The 23,027-nt window shown below is 40.5% G+C and overlaps 1 protein-coding gene across 5 annotated transcripts in view; it reads right to left on the bottom strand.

Moving 5' to 3' along the window:
* Positions 1–23,027, bottom strand: part of RAI14 (retinoic acid induced 14) — a 159,488-nt gene that overhangs the window by 6,489 nt on the left and 129,972 nt on the right. For 4 of the 5 annotated variants that reach the window (XM_039544733.1, XM_039544734.1, XM_039544732.1 and 1 more), the window contains 12 exons: positions 18,014–18,102; positions 15,922–15,986; positions 13,899–13,956; positions 12,942–13,012; positions 10,047–10,153; positions 7,463–7,641; positions 6,632–6,660; positions 5,562–5,648; positions 4,950–5,036; positions 4,181–4,238; positions 3,444–3,562; positions 1,413–2,942 (listed from right to left, as the gene is read on the bottom strand). In XM_039544733.1, the coding sequence (XP_039400667.1) occupies positions 1,413–2,942; positions 3,444–3,562; positions 4,181–4,238; positions 4,950–5,036; positions 5,562–5,648; positions 6,632–6,660; positions 7,463–7,641; positions 10,047–10,153; positions 12,942–13,012; positions 13,899–13,956; positions 15,922–15,986; positions 18,014–18,102 (2,479 nt within the window). The remainder of the gene's footprint in view (positions 1–1,412; positions 2,943–3,443; positions 3,563–4,180; positions 4,239–4,949; positions 5,037–5,561; positions 5,649–6,631; positions 6,661–7,462; positions 7,642–10,046; positions 10,154–12,941; positions 13,013–13,898; positions 13,957–15,921; positions 15,987–18,013; positions 18,103–23,027) is intronic. The other variant, XM_039544736.1, reaches the window with a different exon arrangement.

Raw genomic sequence — 23,027 nt, 5'->3', positions numbered from 1 at the left:
TCTTGGTAAACAAAGGGTTGTAGTGCTCCCACCATGCTGCAATCCTTTGTCTACAGCAGGAATCGGCAACCTTTGTCACACTGCCTGCCAGGGTAAGCACCCTGGTGGCCAGGCCGGTTTGTTTACCTTTCACGTCCAGAGGTTTGGCTGATCGTGGCTCCCACTGGCCACGGTTCGCCGCTCCAGGCCAATGGGGGCGGCGGGAAGCGGTGCAGACCGGGGATGTGCTGGCTGCCGCTTTCCGCTGCCCGCATTGGCCTGGAGCAGCGAACCGCAGCCAGTGGGAACCGCGATTGGCCGAACCTGTGGACGCGGCAGGTAAACAAGCCAGCCAAAGGTTGCCGATCCCTGGTCTACACAAAGACGGCTGGGCTGTAGCTCTTTCTCAGCCAGCTCTGCAGTGCCTCCTCCCCACCCTGCAAGCCAGCAGGCAGTTCTAGCTCCTCACCAGTACTGGGAGGTCTGCATGCAGATGTGTGTCCTCCCAGCTGGCTGCTCTCTCCATCTGCCTCTCCCAGAAATTGTCTCTCTCCTACTTACCTTTCTACCTCTATTTCCTTCCCCCCCAAATCTCTGGCATGCTACTCTTCTTCCTGCCTACATCTCCCCCACCATTCTGGCTCTGTCCCTGCCGAAGCCTCTTGGCTCACTGTCAAATTTCCCTCCATCATCCTGATCATTTTAAGCATTCAGTTTCTGCTAGCAAATCTGCTTTTGTACAGAATTCTCACATTTCCAAATAGAAACACATTGCTTTAACAACCTATGCGAAGCAATATTTACACCACTGAGGTCTTGCGTTTACTGACGCTATGGGCACAGCCTCTGAATACATCGATGTCTGAAGACAGAAATGCAGCTCGCTTGGTCAAGTCTAGAGCCAGCAAAATGTTATGAAGACAGCTACCACATCTGTGGCCCATTTTCTATTAAAAGAACTCTGTGCTCTCAGATATCCCAATTATGGAAAAAGATGAGTAGGGATGAGTGAAATGATCTGGGTAAAATAAGAACTGTAGGATCTTTGGTCACTTGTGCATCTTTATTTAGGTTTGCAAAACCTCTCTCCCTGTGGATCTCTCACCGTTCTAACTCCCACTTCCATCATTTCAAAATAGGAGTCCAAGCACTCAGGCAACCGGGCCACATACGATTTCACCTAACAGTGACAGATCATGCAGCTCTCCTTGTGGGGACCTCTGCAGGGTCAAATATGCACTTAGCCAAAGCAGCTTTTATCAGTATTAAAGACGGGATTCTGGGACCTTAGATCACAAGACAGAAAGATGTACTCAAAAGTTATACTCCGTGACACTTTGTTTAATATGGAGCTGTGAACTGCATGCATTACTCAAATTGTTTTACAAGGTCTAAACATTCAGGAAACCCAATCTCTTTAATGAATTACTAACCTTTTTATCTTTATCTTCTTCCAGCTTTGACGAGCTTTCTGCACATCTTTTCATGTCAAGAAGATCTTCTTGAGCTTGATGGTACTTACGGTAAAGTCCATTTATTTCCTGCTCCTTGGCCTCAAGGAGAGTTTGAGCACCTTCTTTTTCCCCTTTTAATTGCAAAACTTCATTTCTCAATTGTGCAGCATGTAAGGACACATTCTCTTTCTCTTTCATTAAATCCTTTAGTTTGGATGACAAAATATTAACTTCGCCTTCTAACGATGACTGGAGCTTTTCATATGAAGCTCTGGGCACCATTGCTTCATTAATTGCAGCTTTTTCCTCCAACAATTCCTTCTGCAGACTTCTTATCTCAGTTTCCTTGTTAATAAGCTCTTCCCTAAGTTCATTTATTTCTTCCTCCATTTCCTTTGCCGTACACCTCAGAGCAGTTACCACCTCAAGATGCTCAGCAACTGGTACAGAGTTTTGTTTCTGAGTATCTATCAGTTGCTTGAGCTGTGCTGCTTCATTTAATACCTGTGTGTACTGGGACTTCATGTCAGATAATGCATCTTCAGCTTTATCTTTCAATGAATTTGTTACCCGCATCAGTTTCTCATGCTCATCTCTAGGAATGTATTCCAAAGCTACATCCTCTAATGCTTTCCTCTTCCTGTAATCTTCAAGCTCTGTTTGTGCTTCTTTGTACAACCGAGACAGCTCACTAACTTCTCTGTGTAGGTCATCTATCATTCTATTCCTTGCTTCTTTCATCTCCCGAGGTTCCTCACTGGATTCCAACTGCAACTGATTTAACTTGTCTTGTAGTCTTTTGATTTCTTCTTGCCCTTCTTTGTATCTCTCAATCAACAAAGCTTTCTCTTGGTTAATGTTCTCAATTATTAAACAATAAGAATTTTTCATTTCCTCACATTCTTCCACGGACATTCTGCTAGCAACATTCTGCTCTCTTTCTTCAAGTTTTTCCTGTAGCTCTCTCACTTTCTCTTTATGCCTTTCACTTTCCTCTAAAGCTTTCTTGAGTTCTTGCTTTAGCACTTCAATTTCCTCACATGTAACCCTCAGTTCATGGACATCCGCATAAGTATCTTTGTTTTCAGAAGCAACAAGACCCAATTTCATCTGCTTTTGTACATTCAAGACCTCTTTCATAGCTTCTTCATACCGGCATTGGGTTTCTTTAAGTTTCTGGCTAAGATCAGAGCTGTTTTCTGAAATATCTGCACTGTTTAAATGAATGGTTTCTGGGATTCTAGACTGAAGTTGGGTCTCTAAGTACTTTCTTTTTGCTTCAGAATTATCTAATTTCCTCTGTACATCCTTTAAATCTTCTTGTAGATGCTTAATTTTTACCTCATTGTTTGTTGATTTCTCTTGAGTTTGTGTTGCATTTAATGAGGATGATTTTAGCTCCTGAGCTGAGGTTTGACTTTGTTTGTCCACTGACTGATCAAACTCTGTTTGGGTGGAATGATAGGAATCTAGGGTGGAATCCATTTCTGTTTCTCTGGGTGCTTTTTCCTGCATAAAAAGCATTAGTATTTATAAAACAATATGTTACTGAGTAGATTACGTAAGGAATTCTTACTGTGCTCTACAGAGATGGACAATGAAAACACTGTGGGATAGATTTTCAGCAGAGCTCAGCATGCAAATGAAGATACTAGGTGCTAAGATCATCTAAATACTGGGATGATTTCTGTAGCACAAAAAGGATCAAAAGCTATGAGAGTTAAAATTCTGAAAACCCTCAAATCATTAGCCAGAGTTCTGAAATAATTAACTCAATCTTAAAAAAAAGGCTGTCAACTAATTTATGGGAAAAATGAGAACTGCGAACAATGATTTAATATTCGAAGACAAAGCTTCCTCTTGATTTCTTGAAACTCTTACTACCTACAAATTGTCTTTTAATTTATCTTCACAGCACATCACTATAAAACAAAGTAGTTCTTTGTTCTGCTATTCAAGAACTGAAAGATCCCCTTTGCTTTGAATTAGGCACAAAAATGGAATACATACCTGTAATTTGTCTTGTAACTCCTTATTGTGTAGTGTTAGAGAAGCAATTTTTGCTTGCAACAATACTAGCAGATCTTGCTGGTCAGTTTCAGAACTTATATCCAGTAAGCTATCAGCACCTTTAAAATAAATGGTTTTAAACTATTTAAAAAAACTGAAGTGATGACTTAGTGACTGTAGCAAAAGCAGGAACTATCTACAGGAGGGATAGCTCAGTGGTTTGAGCATTGGCCTGCTAACCCCCCCAGGGTTGTGAGTTCAATCCAGGGGGAGGGCATTTAGGGATCTGGAGCAAAATCAGTACTTGGTCCTGCTAGTGAAGGCAGGGGGCTGGACTCAATGACCTTTCAGGGTCCCTTCCAGCTCTATGAAATACATATATCGCCATATATATCCTTTCATATAAAATCATAACAACTTTGAGATGGAGTGAACTTGTTTTTTTTCATAAGAACAGCCATACTGGGTCAGATCAAAGGTCCATCTAGCCCAGTATCCTGTCTTCCGACAGAGTTCAATGCCAGGTGTCCCAGAGGGACACCATTAATATGCCAAATGAAGGAATTATTTCTAAAAACTGTTTAATCACTGGTAGGTACATCAGTTTTTTCTAAAAAGAGTGAGAATGCTGAAACCATTCTCTAATACCATTACTCCTACATTTAAATGGTTCTAAAAGACAGTTGATAAAAAGAATAAGCTTTGAGAATTAAAGAAGGCTTTATCATTCACCTTACCTGTAGTGCTATCACTCAGTCTATCCTTGTTATCTCGCTGAATGGAGCTGATCTCTTCCTGTGAGACACAAGGAGACAATCCTTTCACTTCAAGAAGTTCTAGACTTCACAGAAATGAGTATGGAACGAGGTCAAGCCCTGCAGAATGGATGGCTCTTTGCTCTGGGGTCTGATGTCTTGTTCCAAACAACATTTCTTAAAAGTTAGGGGCCAGATTTTTAAATTAGCTTAAGAGATTTGGCCTCCCGGTTCCCATTAAAATTAATGTGATCTGGGCATCCACATTCCCCCAGGCAGTTTTGAAAGTCTTTGCCTATGCGCCAAATTATGCAATGTAGTGTGTAAGGTACTGTATATTTAAAATGTCAAAGGACTACAGACTTCAGTAACATAGGCTGAAATCACACAGTAGCAAGTGGCTACTCATCCCGGAGAAATCTTTTGGACAAGAACTGTCTTTATTGTATGTAATGAACAGTGGCAGGCACTTTGTTAGCACTAAATAACTTGCTACTGTAGTGTTAGATGCAAAACATTTACTCCTTTATTGTGAATTACCACCACATTTACTGAAAGAAAATATCAAAATAAGTTTACAAAGCATATGCCCTTTGATTTTACACATATTACAAACCATTTATTTCTCAAAATTCAACCATTCACAGTGGATCTCCCAGTCACTGATGTGGATTATCAAAGTTCTATATTTTTATCCCCTGAAATATAGCCAAAGTTTGTTAAAGCAACAGAACAGCAAGAGCAAATCTACCTTGCATACTTGTTCGGTGAAGAACGCCTGTCCTTTTCCAGCAATTGGAGTTGAGGTTGCTGAACGTGGAGAGGACAAATCACTAAACTGAAAAAGAAGTGTGTGTGTGTGTATATATTAGGGAGTTCTACTGCCTGTGTTAACATATGCAATAATTCTGTGTTAGCACCAAAGAGCAAACCTAATTACTCAATGCTGTTCTTAGCCAGCAGCGCACATGCATTATTTCCAGACATGTGCAATGTTTCAGTTTAATAACCTATTTCTTAAGCTGTAATTCAATCCTATATTATATATCTTGCCTGCTCATTCCCCTTATTGGATTTCTACAGCTATCTGTATGTGGAAGTGCATTTTAAGCCATTCATCAAAAGAGACGATCTTTACCTTCCAAGAGACCACCTTTATGTGCAGCTTTTACACCATGCCACATTTCTAGTAGCCTTCAAGATGTCACCCTAACCTCAGGAAAAAAAATCTACTCATGACACATGAGACAGACACATAAAACAACACAGAGCAAAATTTTGCCAGCATCATTCGCATGATGCTGTAGATCTTTCCCATCCCACTACAAATATCAAAATGTTCAAACTTGGACTTTTTCTTTACCTGGATAGGACTGATAGGAGGAGGTGGGGCTTTGCGTTTTTTTGGAGTTCCACTTCCTTCTGAACTTAATTTAGAGACTTGGTCATGCTGAAATTTTCACAGGCCAGAGAATGGAGGTGTGTTAGTTTGGTTAGTAAAGTCCGAGTAAGCAGTTTTATTAAAAATCCCACATAACTTGAGCAGTTTGTTCCTTGTCTCATTCAATCTTCTCCACGATAACTGCATTGCTATAATAGGCAAGATACTAGGCATGCTTGAAGACAAGGATGACCCCCCCGCCCGCCTTTGCAATTCATGCTTCAGCAAAAACAAAGATTTCGTGAAAAAGCACAAGCTGATGAGAGGTTTAGCATTTACTAGTAATCTCAAATACTTAATTTGTTCACGGCTTAATTAAGTGACCATGAATGGACATTATTTTTCCTCTCCGTCAACCACTCTTGCGTTTGGACAGCTTGAAAGACCTATTGCTTCCATAAGGGGAGTGCCTGAATCAGTCACTCCATGGCTTCTCCCTTTAATGGGGTGTGCACCCTCCAAAATACTATGCCCCTAATAAGTGCTATCAGGGCATTTTTATTGCTTCAACCTGGTGGGATTTTCACCACTGGGATCTCCCGCAAAGGGCAACCCAGCAATACACCTTGTAACCTTGGAATATGTGTTTCATGTTGAAAATCTGAAAAGCTTTGCCTCTGCTTGTCTCCATAATCAAGGTGTAAGAAAGTCCAGTCTTGGGGCCGAAACTCTTGAGTTTTTCCCACAAGAGTTTGTGCTTCCTCTTCCCGACCACAGAACCACACCCTTCCCCCCAGCACCCTTTTCCTGCCTCCCCAAAGCTGATTGGTTATTGAATCTTGTAAGAGGCCATGTTAAAAAAAAAAAAAGCTTATTAAAGCAATATGTTTCTGCAATATGCTTGAACATTCATACTATAGAACACTGTAATTACAGGTAAATCTCAGAGTGACATTTATTAGTGCTTTTAAGCATATGCCATTTATCATTTTCACAGGAAGTTACAAACCCGTATAGTCTGAATATTTTCAAGCAACATAAGAGACAAATACCTGCTTTGGCTTTGTTGGTGACTTCATATCTGTAGAGCGGGGAGGGGGAAAAGTGTTTTATGTTAAATACCATTAAGAAAAAAAGCAATAATGTCTTTGCGAGGCCCCACCCCTCCCCTGACTGCCTGCAATGCCAGCCTGGATATCCCATTTGTCTGCTTCTCCAACAAGTCTTGTGCATTTCTTTCATGCTGTCTACATACACCTCTACCCCCATATAACGCTGTCCTTGGGAGCCAAAAAAATGTACCGTGTTATAGGTGAAACCACGTTATATTGAACTTGCTTTGATCTACTGGAGCACGCAGCCCCCCCCCCCCCCGGGAGCGCTGCTTTACTGCGTTATATCTGAATTCGTGTTATATCGGGTCGCGTTATAATCGGGGTAGAGGTGTACTTGGAATACCCTTCCTGAGAGAGTCCAGATGGCCACTCCCCTCTCTACATTAGAGCCTCTCCATGACATCCATCACTGGGAAGCATAAACAAAATTAGCCAGCTAAGAACTATAATTTATTCCCTTCACAGAATAAAAAGCCCAACTCCATGCTGTGTGCTAGCCCTTGCTATGTTACTGCAGTAATTTCCCTCTGTTCCTCCTCCCTATTGCTTTGCTAGCCCCCTGGGATACTAGCTTACACGTTTTTTGGAGCAGGGATCACTTCTGCGTTTTGGGAGGCACCTAGCAAACTGGTGCAGTGCTAAGTTAAACAGCCATGCTCATTATCTCTGAGAACTAGCTCATTTCAAGATATTGCAAAAAGTAAATTCACTTCTTGTTGAAAACAGAGCTGGTCAGTTAAAACTGACACATTATTTCCTCTCCCATACCGGCATCTGGAGAGATCTTCGACAGGAGGAGGCTCTGAATCCCGGCGTTCTCAGAGAGCTTTGAGTAATGTAGGGCATCATGTCCAAGGGCATCTACAAGGCTGAAGTCAGCACCCTTTCTAATCAAGGTTTCCACAATGTTAAGGCCTCCAGCTTCACAAGCCAGCATCAAAGCAGTTCTAGAGAAAACACACAGAGCCCAAGTGTGAAGATTCTACCCTTAGGGCTGTAGCTTTGTCATATGATTTTTTGGGGGAAAACATCCTGTGTCATGGACAAACATCCATAAAATCCAATATTTTTTTTAATCAACATGCACAATTTCTCTCCTCATTTCTCCCCACACACCTGCCCCAGCCCCTGCTCCCCCCCACCCCACCCCCAGGGCCTTTTTGAGGAATTTGGCATTCTGAACCTTGATCCATCTTACATCTCATCACTGTACTTCCAAGAGGAGGTACCTGACTGGCAGCTTTTATCACCAGGTTGTCCAGTTCTCAAACGGAGTGGCACAGAAGCAGCTTCTGATTAGAAAGTCTGTCAGATGCCAGAGCCAAGATCAAACTACAGCCCTGAGAGTCATGGTGCAGTACAAGAGCATCTATTTGAATACAGCTGCATTTCACTCATTGCTTTTAAATGAACGCAGATACTATCAGGGACATTTACTCATTTCAGCCCAAAAGCAAAATAAATTGAAAAGCCCCTTGTGAGAATAAATAAGAGGCATAGTTAGGGAGGACAGCTCAAATCTCCTCTAGAAAACCAAATATCTTGTTATCCCACAAAAGACTTAGCAGTCAATCGCAAATCCAAGGCTAGGCAACCTACAAACAGCGTTAAGAGCTTGGAATAGTGGATTGCATGCAGCAGGAGTACACTGTATTTTTTAAAAATCCTTCCAAGTTATTTGCAGGGATGAAGAGTTTTATCAAAATTACTTTACCGCATACTACCATTTGTTTACCCTCTTGTGAAAAATACTCTGCCCTCAACTTGAAAATAGGTCTAATAGATGGGTGTTTTTTAGTTTGTGCTTTGAAAGAAACAGACGAGAACACTGGCAAACACTATCATAGCAATGAATTGTTTCCTTCCATATTTGTCAAAACATTACAGCAATCCTTTCACCCACCACCTGGGGGCAGAAGCATGATGGGAAGATGGCAGTTGCACTGCTGTATGTTAAAATAGTAGTGGAAGGGAGGAAAGTGCAGAATATCATATTGAAATGAAATTGCGGAGAGCATTTTAGACGGGCAGCATAATTGCCCAATTGGAATTTGGACAGGACATTCGAGTTGGACAACTCCAATTTTTATTTTTTCATACTAAGAGTTTACATAATAAGTTAGTGATTATATATATATATATATATCTGCAAAATTGGATATATAATACGTTCAGCTAGTCTTCATACGAGGAGGAGAGGGCAAAAAGAAAACCAGTATTTCTCATTTAATACCATCTTCCTCCCTTCTATTCACTGTTCATGTTATCTAAAAAGAGCAGGAATGAGACTACTGTGCTGTCTACTAAGGAATGAAATGCTCTCACACAAGTGGACAATGAACTTTCAAGAGTTTCCATAGAGTCAACAGAAAGCCTGTGAGCAAAAGGTACAGAGATCTCAGAGTGGACAGCACTGTAGGTTCACAAGAAGGACAAGGTCGTTCAGCAACTGGACAAAGGGCCTAGTTTTCGTCTTAGAACAGCTGAGAACAAAACACTGCTCTAATGCACTTAGTCTGTATCAGTCCAAAGTAAGGGCTAACTCTTATTTTTCCCATATGCTGCCAAAGAATAGTAAAGTGCTCTAAATCATCTTATCGTGCATTACAAAGTGTAAATGCCAAAGCTCTTCGGCAATCCATTTTGCTGGGGCAATTTTAATACTGGTTTATAAAACAGTTCATACATTTAAAAAAATGTAAATTCCATTGACAAAATTGTAAAAAGAAAAAAGTGGGGAAATGCTCATGGGATGCTCTTGTTTAAAAAGCAATTTTGACAAATCAGGAGCCTAAAAAAATTCAACATATTACTAAATGGTGCAGCTATAGGGAAGCCAGCATTTCCATCGTGGAGTCCTTTGTTGTGTCTGCTCTTGCAGTTTTCCAGCATCTGATTATCACTGTACTTCAGTGGCCTTTTAGATAGGAAAAAGCCTTCTGGAAACATGTCTTGTAGTTACTGGCGCCAACTTGGAAATGTGGACTCAAGTCAGACATGGGAAAAATCCAGTGGAGAAAACCCAAGCAGCCTTCAAAAGAGCGTATATGAATGTTATTGGCCAGATTCTTGTAGGTGGACACTTAAGTGTGATTTGCTCCCATTTTACACCACTCTGGAAGTCTGAAGACTATCTTAAAGAGGCCAGCTGGCCCCTTTCAAATTTTACTTTAGCCACAACTCTCCGCACATGCAACAAGCCTTCTCTCATAGCCAGGTGACACCTCTTATGCAATTGTCAGCGTTTACTCTTAATGACAGTTCTGGGGAAGTATGATGAAAAAAGAAAAACTTCATTTCAAAAGGTCAATATCATGGAATTCGTTAATACAACAAAATAGCTTTGTTGTACCTTCCATTTTTGTCCCTGGAATTGATGTCCGCTCCATGATCCAGAAGATGTTTACATATCTCAGCATGGCCATTTTGTACTGCGAGCAGCAGGGGTATGTTCCCATCCTAGGAACACATTTAAGAAACTATGAACAAAAGTGAATCCATCCACTCCCCAAAAAAACAACCCCCCAATTAATTTAAATGTTAATTATGACCCTTGCTGCTACAGAGCATGAATTGTAAGGCATATCCAGTACAATTTCCCCTTCATAAATAATGGATTTTTCTTCTTTCGTTTGTTATGAAACAAGTGGCAATGTAATTTGGCTTAATTTAATCCCTTGCCTGAGCATCCACTGAGATATCAGTCAGCACAGCTTTAGGAATGCTGCTGGTTATCGGTTCTCCCTTTGCTCTTTGGTTAACTCTACAGCGGGTCACAGCAGGTCTCTTAGGTACTAGATAAGTCATTTAATTTCTAAAGAAATATTTCCACAATATGTGGTAAGTTTAAACACTAATTAGGTAAATAAAATCAAAAGGACAAGGTTTCACACCAGACAAGTCTTCAAGTGAGACAAATTCTAAGTATAAGTTTTGTGACAGACCCAATACCAGGTATGGCACATTGGAAGGAAGAAGTTTCTCTGACTGGAGAAATGATATTGAATTCAGACAGCAGAGATGAGTATTTTTATGCCTGAACTCTGGAACGCCACCAGTCTTTTGTCATTCAAGATATAATTTTTTAGGAGAACCTCAAAAGCTTGGATGCCACTCAGTGATTTGTGTTGTCCATGGACGTGTCATGGTGGCTACTCTACTTTAACTTCTCTGAAACCTTAAGGATACAAAGTACAGCCAGCAAAAGTGGACTCCATCCACAATGTCTCTATGGATTCAGAGACAGATGGTCCAGTGGTTAGGGCGCTAGCCTGGAAGACGTAGGTTCAATTTTCTGCTCCACCACAAATGTCCTGTCTGACCTAGGGCAAAGCACTTAGTGTCTTTGTGTCTCAGTTCCCCATCTATAAAGTGGGGGTAACAGCACTTCCCTAGCTCACAGGGCTGTTGTGAAGCTAACACGTTAAAGATAGAAAGGTGCTCAGATGCTATGGTAATGACATCCAAGGCAATAAAAGGGCCTAAGATATATAGATGGATATACATTATTCAGTCTCTTGTTAGATAGTCCGTAAACAAAAACCTTGTTTAACAGGGAGGTTAAGCATGGTATTTCTTTCCACCCCCCCAAACACTGAAGAGAAAAGACATGCCAAGTCCTGGGGCACTCTAACCATACCCTCATGTCCACATAGCATGTTTCCACTGAAAGCAAAAAACTCTACACCACCACAAAGAGCTTCTCTTACCTCCAGCTAGAAAGAAGGCACAGGGAACATCAGTCTCTCCAACATGGTCATACAAACCCTTTATTCCAAACTCAATAACATGAGCAAGTATTCAGTGTCACTGTGTATACCCATAGGTGCTGGAACTAGGGGTGCTGCAGCACCCCGTGGCTTGAAGCGGTTTCCATCATATACAGGTTTTAGAGTTTGGGTCAATGGTTCTCAGCACCCCCTCTATAAAAATGGTTCCAGCACCCCTGAGTATATACAAGTTACGTGTGGAGTGGGTTGTGTGCTAGCGGGGCAAGCACAAGGGTGCAGTCCAGAGTGTGCTTTATAATAACGATCTATGCCACACAAAAGGTGATTCATCGCCTCAAATTCAAGATACATTTAATGCGCAAGCGCTCACTATAGCTGCGACCTTTGCCTTACAAATGGGGGAAATGAGAAGGGCTGACACATGGCACTCATTTGATAGCTTTTCCTCTATAAAAGATGAGAATTTTCATTTTCTTCTATAGTAGAGATGGGATAGTCTTTAGCTGTTTTCCAGCAACTCTCTCTTGACAGGCTAATTAGTAAAATGAATTAGGCACCAAGCTTTTAATCAGCTGTGAAACCTATAAAAAGCTTGACAATAGTTAAGCCAGGGGTTGGCAACCTTTCAGAAGTGGTGTGCCGAGTCTTCATTTATTCACTCTAATTTAAGGTTTCGCGTGCCGGTAATACATTTTAATATTTTTAGAAGGTCTCTTTCTAGAAGTCTATAATATATAACTAAACTATTGTTGTATGTAAAGTAATAAAGGTTTTTAAAATGTTTAAGAAGCTTCATTTAAAATTAAATTAAAATGCAGGGACTCCCGGACCAGTGGCCAGGACCCGGGCAGCGTGAGTGCCACTGAAAATCAGCTCGCGTGCCGCCTTCGGCACCCGTGCCATAGGTTGCCTACCCCTGAGTTAGGCTGTTGGCATGTTGACACCACTGCCTATTATGCTGACCAATACTGTCTTATTGTTTCCTTGTATTCCTCTGTCAACCTGTCTGTATCCATCTCTTGTCTTACACTTAGATTACAAACTCTTTGGGGGAGCAGGAACTGTCTTTTTCCTCAGTGCTTGTACAGTGCCTAACACAACAGAGTCCTGGTCCATGATTAGGGCTCCTAGGTGCTAGTAAGTAATAAGGTTAGTGGAAGGAAGAGACTTGCTGGTCAGGACTTGTCCACACAATATGCCTCAACCACAGCCAACCAGAGTCAACGGAAAAACTCCAACAGATTCCAGTGGGCTTTGGATCAAGGCCATATGCCTGTTTCTGGCCACTAGCACTAATCCCTCAGTTTCATGAGCAACAAGTTTGGTCTTTTTTGCATTAGATGGTGAAGCACTTCTCTTTCAGGTGTGCACCAGCAGCTCAGGTGTAAAGGCAACTTCCCCCCAACGGAAATAAGCTAAATTAGAAAAAGTATTGCTTAGAAACTGCTGTAATAGAAGTTTGCCAGATTGAAAGATGGAGAACCATTTTAAAGTGTTCAGTGAGATAAAGTACATACCAAATCTTTGACATTAATTGGGCATTTGTGCTCACACAAAAGTTGAACTACTTGAAGGCAACCACATGAAGCTGGAAAAAAAAAAGAGAATACAAGTCAATTAAATCAATTTTTAAAGTCTATTGCCCGTGTATAATGGTGGGAGCATCAAAGAGTTCAACTCAAACATTCACACTGAAAAATATTAGAGGGTCTCTTTAAAAAAAATCCACAGAAAGGGCATTTGCAGATTTAGACATTTCCCTGCCTGCTTGCAAAGCAAAGACTGCAGCATTATGCTAGTGTCTGAGAACTAACCAATCAAATTGATTCATCTCTTTTTACTGTCCAAGCAGAAGGAGGGTGGGCAGAAAACAAAGAGCATGAATTGTGAAAAGCAAGTTATATATTTTAAAATAAACTAGTAATCATGGCCCAGAGTAGCATAAGAGGATAGTCTTTTTGCCCAAAAACCTGAACAACTTGACCCGTAATACTTTACAGCATCTTCTTTCTCGGCACTTTCATGTATACCCGTTAACTGTACATAATTTTAAAAGCAATATGTTTGATTCACTTGTTTGAAGTGTAGCAACGCTGAAGTCTACTGGCCATCTGGACATAAGTCCCTACAATCAGTAAAACTGAGATGTCACTGATTTATGCAGGGAGTGCGTTGTAACTTAAAAAAAAAAAAAAGGCAGAAACACTGAAACAATGCCAAGAAGCTATAAACAAGAAAAAATGAAAATAAAAGTGAAGGAAATGTAGTTCTATGAGGAAACAGACACAGAGCCTACTTTAATGCATCGTACTGTTCTGTTGACTACTTTTCCAATCATAGCATGAAAATCACACGAGGAGCTACTGGAACTATGTGATTAGCATTTATCAAGCTCTAGTATAAAGGAGAATGTCTAGGATTGTGTAAATGCCAAAATAAGAGAGTGGATAACAAGTTTTCAATAGAAAAGTTACCCGCATAATGTAAAGCTGTTTTCCCAGAGTTGTCAGTGCTGTCTGCTGGGCATTTAGACTGTAGAAAGAAAAAGAAAATGCTTAGAGAGAAATATAAGAACACAAAGCATTTGTTTGCTGCAAGTGCAGAGGGATGACTTCTTGGGACAACCAGCTTTGTGAACTACCACAGATGTCCCAGTCCATAAAAACCAATAAACATTGGGTTAATCATTAGAAGGGATAGTTTTCCTCTCAATAAATCTTAACTACTTTAGCATGCATCCCACTTGCTGAAACACATACATTGGAGTTGACACTCTTGGGAGGAAGACATGATCCCGGGACCTTCCTGGTCAGTGATGAAGAACAAAAGTTGCAGAATAAAGGAAACTATACATTCAGTACAGTCTATAGCTGGCTGTCTTGGGTAAAGAGTACTCTCAAAAAATCCCTACCTCCACATTTTATTTAAAAAACCAAACAAACCCATTTTATAATGCACTTGGGCCACATTATTTATAGTCTTTGTTAAAGAAAATGTATGTTTCATTTTAGGTATCTTAAATGAAGTGACTATTAAGATAATAAATACAATTATAATCTATCTTTATGAGGATTTTTCAAAAAGCCAACAGCCATCATTGAATAATTTTAAAATCCTGGCTTTCCTTTAATACTTTTACCATCAGACCTAGTTAAAGTAATAAATCTTACAGTCCTTTAACATGGCGTTTTTCAGTGCATAAAACTTTAGTAATATTATGCATTAGATTACAGTGGTATTTTTAAAAGAACTGGTTTTTAAAATGAAAAATATTAGCTTCAGGCTTTTAAACACAGCACATCTATAAACCTTAGCAAAAATGCTGAGTAAGTGGGCTCAGTTGCAAATATATGACCAGCTTCAATAAAGGAAACCAACACATTTAAAATTTAAGATGTATATCTAGTCTTCTTGAATTCAACTTCAAAGACACCTGTTGATCTTATGCATTCCTTACATTTGTAACAGCTTACATCACGTAAAGCAAGTCCGCAAAGAAAAAGGAGTGTGATCACAGCATGAACAATTTTTTTGCATTTGTAACACCACACCAGTTTCTAATTGTTTACAAAGAGATACTTAATCAACAAAGCAGTGAGCTGCTGTAGCTGCTGAGTGAGGGAATGGGTACTTTAATACTCACCCACCCACATCCAATCGCTATCGGTAGTTGAATTAACCTATTACTGCATGCACTATGACCAGCGACAGCTGGATGTCACTGTCAATGCTATCACTGGTACTGTTAGAACTGTCATTAACCACTGGGTCCCATCTCTCAATATCCAAATTCTCTCTTTCCAACTATCACCTTGTCTCCTTCATCACCTACTTGCCCCCATCTGCAGATCCCATCTTCACCACTCTTAATTCCCAACTCCCCACTCTCTCCTCTGCTGGCTCAGCCGGAGGCTACCTTGGCTTCTCTCTCCTCCATCTTCCCTCAATGCCTCTGACACTGCAGGGTCCATCCCACTAACCCCCAACCCATGGCACACACTAAACATTTGCTCAAGGGACAGGAGCAGAGGCAAAGTGCCATGACTACAGTCACTTCCTCCACTGCAAATCTGTTATCGCTTCTTTACATTCCACCCTCTTCCTGGGCAAGCAGGGTTGTGCCAGTCACATTGATTCCCTTGCCTGCAATCCTCTTTACTTGCTACCTTAGGGAAAGAGCAGGAAATGAGGTAGACCTTGCAATTCGCTTAGAATCCATCCTGGAGACTGTCAGGCTAATGGGTTTGGGGGTGGGAGAAGCAAGTTCCAAAGCCAAGGACCTCAGTGAGGATATCATGCTATCCTTCAGGATTTAGACAGGGGGTGAAGACCAAGGAAGAAGGGCCCTAAAGCGGAGGAATATCAAGAACGCAAGATTCTGGTGCAGATGATTATGAGGAACAAGTGGTCAATCTAAAAGATTCGCATTTGGTAGAGGAGCAAGAGAACTTGTGAACAAATGTTAGTGATCTAAAACTCAGTTTCGTTTTACTTTACCTGGAGAAGCCTCTTGATGCAATCAAGGTGGCTGTTCTTTGCTGCAAGATGTAAAGCAGTGTGCCCTAAATTAATACAAACAAAGTAAATTAAATAATTATGAACTGCACACCAAAAGTGAGATTATGTACTGTTTCTTTAAAAAGCAGTATTGTGCTCACCATAGACTAAATACCACAACAGAGACGGGCATATTAAAATATCCTATCTAAATCGTAGTATTTGGGTGCATTTATAGAAAACAAGTAATTCCCTCTTTTATAGCCATGCAGCCTCCCTCAGATCACTCCAGAATTGCTGCACAGATATGTTCAGCAAGTGCTTTTGAGACTGCTGTCATCTTGGGACTGAGCCAGGGATATCCAGAGCTAAAAGCAGGAGCTGCTACACCTTGAGCTAAAAAGCCAGGACCCTCTAGCTGGGGCTTTAACAGACTTGTATCCTCTGCCGATCAGGCAGAGAGAGTGACTAGTGACACACTCACCAGGGACATACGCTCTGCAGACTCCTTTTGTGCCTGTTTTATCAATTTGTGAGTTCTCAATACTGACTAACAATGCAATACTGTTTATAGAAACAAGACTAAAGACTGCAATATCTCATCAGCTTTTATGCATATAGCCCTGGAAGAAACAGGGAAGTCAGAAAGAAAAAAGTTAGAGTATACTAAATATGAAGAAGAGAAAGAAGCAGCCAAGAAACAGTACTCTAATACTGATACTCAAGAGCTATTGTTTATGTGGTCAGTGGCAGTACACAGAGGATGAGACAGGAGGACAACCAAAGCAAAGTTTCTTCAAACTGAAACAAGCATCAGTTTGAAGCTCAGAAGAGAATAGCTGCTCACCATTCAAAATGATGAATGGATTAATCAGTCCTGAAACAGGATCATATAGTGACAAAGTTTAGGTCAAATTTTATACCTGGTGCACCCACAGTTTCAAAGTTAAGCACTCTCCCAGTTTTGCATGTGTAATTTGAATTCTTCCTCCAAAATCACAGAGCACCTCTCACATTTGATAAGTATTCTGTTGTGTGCAAGAAAACTAACCCATCACGTAGGTGTTTTAGTCAGAAACGGATCTAGTCGACCCAATGTTTAATGCCTATTATTGTGAAAGATGGAGTATTGATGGGACATTCAGGCAAACCAGACTGGCTGGTTAACATACAGAGTATTCATTCTGTAGATACCCCAACCAAAACACCATAGTCTATTAAAAACTCTGCCAGTTTCCCCCCATTTTCTCTTTAAAGTGTTAATGATAAAAGGGCACAGGGATTTTCTTGAGAACTGAAACACTTCAGGGTAAATAGCTCTGAGCTCTGCTTTGGGCAATCAGCTCCTGCCAGTCAGCCATCAATCCTCAGGAAATGCCCTGCTGCAATTCCAGTACAGTTAATGGGGTTAATAGTCTGGATACACATAAAAGTGAAGCCTAAAAATCTTTATCTAAACTAGGCAGAGTCCTGAAGATATGAAATTAACAAAACAAGTTTTATGTTGGAGAACCATCAATTATTTTGCAGTCTTGAGTCCACTACCATGCTTAATTTTATAACCCTGAGGCTGAAATTTTCAAGACTGGAGGTATGAGTTAAGGCATCAGTGTGTAAGTTTATATCTGCATGCATAATACTGCAATTGCTTTATCAAACAGCTAAAAGATTCATGCAAATCAGCAGTAAAGTACCTAACAAATACAAGCTGTTCAAGCAGTCACCCAGTTTTCACAATCAATGTAGCTGCATAATTTCACGACATGTTGTTTACAGATGTCTGACTTCTCATTTTGAAAACACGACTTTGGTCTTGTCTATGCTACAGAGCCTTTTTCAGCATAGCTTAAGCAGCTATGTCGACAGAAGGAGCTCTGCTGGTGCAGCTACAGCAATTCTTTGAATGATTTTAGCTATGCCAGCTGAAGCACCATCAGCATAGCTGTGCCTACACTGGGGGTTTTGCTAGCATCGCTATGTTAACTGGGGTGGTGATTTTTTTCATGCTCCTTTCCAACATAACTTTGTAGTGTAGACTAAGCCTACATCTTGTCCTATATAAAACATGTAGCAAAGGCTCATAATTATGTACCTGTACCATCCTGTGCCGTAACATCCACACCATGTGTCGTCATAATTCTGAGGCACTCAGCATGTCCTTTAGCAGCAGCCAGGTGAAAACTGAAAGACAATTTACACTCAGCTGATTTTATTAACATTAGCATTAGTAAGCCAACCATTCAGCTTTTCCATTTTGCATCCCTTAACCCCTCCAAATATTCCCCAAGTATATTGTTCTCAAAGTGAATAATGAATGTGTGATGGCTAAAAGTGTTTTCCTTCCACGTTCATACTTCTGCTCAGGATGACTTCTTATTACCAAGTACATTACACACATCAGTTCCTATCCAACTTCTAAACAAATAGCCAAATCTTGGCCCCACTGAAGTCAGTGGACAGACTCCAACTCAAGTCAGTGACGCCTGGACTGGTCTTCAAGCAGAAGCAAATAACACACTTGTACTGTTCATCTACCCTCAATAAGTTACCGAGAGATCTCAGATATTGGAGAGTTGTGAGACTGTGCTATAAATATACTCTAATTTTGGGTTTTGCTTTTCACCATGCATTATCTTGCTTGTTGGCAAAGTAGGAAGTTGTGGAAGTTGACAGCCACTAGAGACCCATTCAACAGAAGTAATGGCTAAAGACTTAACTACAGAGTAGACAGCAGTAGTTGTATTCTATCCAACCATTTCACACAACATCTTTGGTGTTTCAGGATTTACAGACTGTGTCCTGTGAACAGGCAGCCATGTGGTTTTACTGAGGTATGCCAGATGGGCAGCAGAGGGGGAGGGATGGGGCTTTTGAAAACTGGAAGAGTTTATGTACAGCATGTGCAATTTGACTACAAAGATGATTCATACGAGACACAGTATTCTAAGTGATTTTACTAGAAAATGACTCTGCATACCAAGTTGATGAGTAATTTGGACAGCAATTTGCTTTCAGATAGCTGTGTACATTTCTCAGGACCACAAGCTGTGGTGTAAAACCCAAATCCAAAGGACAAAGGCGGTTCAAACTAATCCCAAACCACTACAAGTGAGAGATATGGAGGCAGCTTAGTACGCATGCTAGCAATTGTAAAGAAACCAAAACTCCAATAGTAAGTAGCTTCTTGGTAGGGTCTTCTAAAAGATTGATTGCTATCAATACTATGAGCTCATCTGATGAAAACAACAGATTTTCCAAGATCAAAAAGGCAATTTAACATCATCATCATCTCTCCTTCCACTCCCCAAACATCAACTATTGTATTTAAGAGTTTATGTTTTGGATGGTAGTTTTAATATTTAAAGGAAGCCAACATCAAAGAGGTGCTTCCCAATGGGCATCAGCCCACTAAACAAGATCTGTACAGAGCCCCATGGGATCCTGGTCGACAACTAGGACTCCCAAGTACCACAGTAATACAAATAATAAAGGAAATATGAGATAACTGGCAACAATTCTACAGATGTTTCTGGCAGAGGACATCTGAACAGCAACACTATACTCCACTAAACTGCATGTACCATAGCTATGCAGACTAAGGGTATGTACATATTGTATAAAAGGTTCTACTGAGAAGTTAATGAAGGGCAACAATTGGTGGGTGATAATGATCTAGACTGGAAGTGGTTTATGGTACGGTTTTGACTGTGGTTAAATTCAGTGCTCATTTACCAACCCTTCTTTCCTTAAACCATGGCTCTGACCTACATTGGTGGTCCTGTCTTTACTCTGTAGCTTGACTGCTCTGATTGCTACTAATAAACTCAATCACTTCACTGTCCTCTCGTCATTGGTCTCTCATCATAAGCATATCTCACAAGTTCCTTCGGGCAGGACCTTTTTCTTTCATGTGTGTACAGCACCTAGCTCACTGGGTCCCCACCCAGTCCCAGATTAGGGTCTATGGCAGTGGTTCTCACACTTTTGTATGCTGACCCCTTTCACATAGCAAGCCTCTGAGTGCGACCCCCACCCCTTATAAATTAAAGCCACATTTTTATATATTTAAACACCATTATAAATGCTGGAGGCAAAGCGGGGTTTGGGGCAGAGGCTGACAGCTCACAGCTCCTCCATGTAATAACCTTGCGACTCCCTGAGATGTCCTGACCCCCAGTTTGAGAACCCCTGCTCTATGGGCACCAGCATAACATATACAATATACTCTTGATGGGGGAAAGTACCCACAAAACCAGACAAAAATAAATCCTAATTGGAACTAATTTGTAGCCTAAAAAAAAAATTCTCAATAGAGATGAAAGGACCAAAAACCAAGAGTGCTGATGGCTTTAGCAGAACACTTAAGCTTATGCTCAGAGTGCTCAGCAGCTTGCAGAACTGAGTCCTAGATCACCCCACCAGAGCAGCACTTCCGATCACTGTAGCAGAAGCTTGGAGTGCACTGCTGTGGCTTTAAATGGTTCTTGGGATACGCAGAAATATCCTGCACATTCATCATGGTGCCCACCGCTGCCATAAATAACAAACTAAACATTTAAAACCTTTCTGAAAATATACTAAAGAACATCAGAAGAATGTCTGGCTGGAGGGTGATATATATTTATATATTAAAATCACAAACAAGACTTATGAACTAAGTAACCAATAAACAGAATCTTATAAACAAGATTTTTCTAGAAGAAAATATTTCTCAATGTTCTGGGAAAAATTATTGGGTGAGGGAAGTGACTAAACTGATAACAATCCAACACCTCTAATTTAGCTAGTACAACATTTCTCCAATATTGAATCAGAATCAAACACATTTGTGTAGATATACAATTAGATCAGAGCTACCCAAGATTAGAAAATGTGTGAAGAACACACACGGCATGTTTACATTTGGACACTATTTGTCAGAATCATAAACACTTGCATAGTAATAACTTGGCTAAATCAGTGACATTATGATTTACAGCCAGATTCTGTTTGCATAGGGAGCTGTGCCAAATATAACAAAAATACCCAAGTGCATAATAAAAAGTTTTGTTGCATTTAGATAAAAACAGACTGCAGAGAAAGAATCAGTAAGGGGGTGAGGGAGGGGAACCAATCCCTTTCAGGCTGCAGAATGCACCCAGATGTCTAAAAGCAACACTTCACTGGTGCAAATGACTTACACAGCACACCTCCACATGCCATCACTCAACATGAATACCAAGGACCTTGCATGCAGTAAATGAATCGAGAAGTCTTCTCATTTTGAAAGTTTAAGGGAAGACGTATCAAACTTATGGAAAAGTCATTCCAAAAAAATTGAGAAGGGTAGAGGGAAAAACGTGCACAAATAATCTGCATGTGTAAGAAAAAACCCAAAGGATCTGAAGTGAATATTATCAAAGCTGAGAGAATAATGCATAGTGAATAATTTGGTTTTACCCGTTTGCTTGTTTTCTGTCAGCAGCTTAATGTTTCTTTATGATTATAGTTATTTGAAAATATTTGCTGACTGCCTACAAGTAATTCTTAGTTTGTAGTTGGCTCAGATAATTACTATTTTGAAATTTGAGCCATCATCCAGGTTTCTGGTGCAAATCTTCACATTTACACGTTCTAAGTTTGCATTGGGAATATTCTAATAGTTGAGAAAATTTTACGCTTTCCAAAAGCATTCCTGCTTGCAAACTTATTTGCTGAAATATTGGTGGGAATTGATGAAGGAGTCAAACACAGGCAAAGCAAATTCAATTATTCAAACAAATATTTGTGGGAAAATACTTTAGGTGTTCACTCTGATCACAGCACTCCTCCATATGGGAACTCTGGTATCTTTATCTACACTGAAGTTTTCAGATACTTTAAATCTGAAGTGCCAAAAGAAATTCCCATAGGATAATTTTTTAATATTGTTACATTCTGTGGCGTTATATGGCGAACACATGCAGGTTTTCAGCAAAGAACAACATTTAAACTACAAATAAAAAAAGGACCCAAGAGTCAGAAGGAAAGGAAGTTGCTGAATTTGCTACAATTTTTCATTCCTCACTGAAGAGGTCAGTGTGGCTTTGTATACTTATCGATCCCTTTCAGAACCTCAAGCAAGAGGGCAGTTTCTCCAGATGTGTCTAGATCTAGAACTGTTTTTTAAATTCCAGGTGGAGATTTTACAATCTTCTTATTTATGTGGCGTGTTACAGATTGTGTCCAAAAAGCTAGGGCCTAGATTTTCAGGTGTAACTAATGATTTTGCTTTAGTGTTTGGGTACATAACTTGAGACACTTTGATTGGGCCAGATTTTCACAAAATGCTGAGCACTCATCCTCTGGAAGTCTTTCAAGGTATCTCAGCTTGGACTCCCAACGATCAGGGCTGCCAATAGCCTAGTCACTTTTGAACGTTTAGGCCATGACCTCTGGCAAGTCCAGCTTACAGTCAACCTGTGACGACTGAGGTACGGCACAGCTCGGGTGCAAGAAGATGCACAGGTGTTATTGGGAAGGTCACAGGAAGACTATGCAAAAAAATTAAATGGAATTTATAAACAAGAGTGGACATATGTGGTGGAAGCCTACTGTAAGCCTATGGGGCTGTGTGAAAGACTACATGAAGCAGACCACGTAAGGAAAAAATAAAATACAGAAAAGCATACAGAGGCCATAGGATGTAATCAAAGCAAAATGTAAAGGGGAGGGGCACATCTGGTCAGTACCATAGGAGGAGAGGATGAGGAGCTTTAACTTAACGTTGAAGGAGACAGCGACCAGTGAGTTCAATCTTATTCGACTGAGGATGGCTAGAGACTCCTGACATCGTCCAACTGAGGCAAGCCAAGTCAATAAGTCATGTTTAAGGCAGAACAATTCTGCCCAAAAGGAATAATTCTGCTGGCTTAGCAATATACTCTGGTTTAAAATGAAAATTACAGGCTTTTCTGAATAGCGGATACTTTTCCTGGAACCATAGAATATTAGGGTTGGAAGAGACCTCAGGAGGTCATCTAGTCCAACCCCCTGCTCAAAGCAGGACCAATACCAACTGAATCAGGGGTAGGCAACCTATGGCACGTGTGCCAAAGGCTGCACGTGAGCTGATTTTCAGTGGGACT

This window comes from Mauremys reevesii, linkage group 6 (assembly GCF_016161935.1).
Source record: "Mauremys reevesii isolate NIE-2019 linkage group 6, ASM1616193v1, whole genome shotgun sequence".
NCBI classification, from domain to species: Eukaryota; Metazoa; Chordata; order Testudines; family Geoemydidae; genus Mauremys; species Mauremys reevesii.
This window is presented reverse-complemented; position numbering and strand designations above follow the sequence as displayed.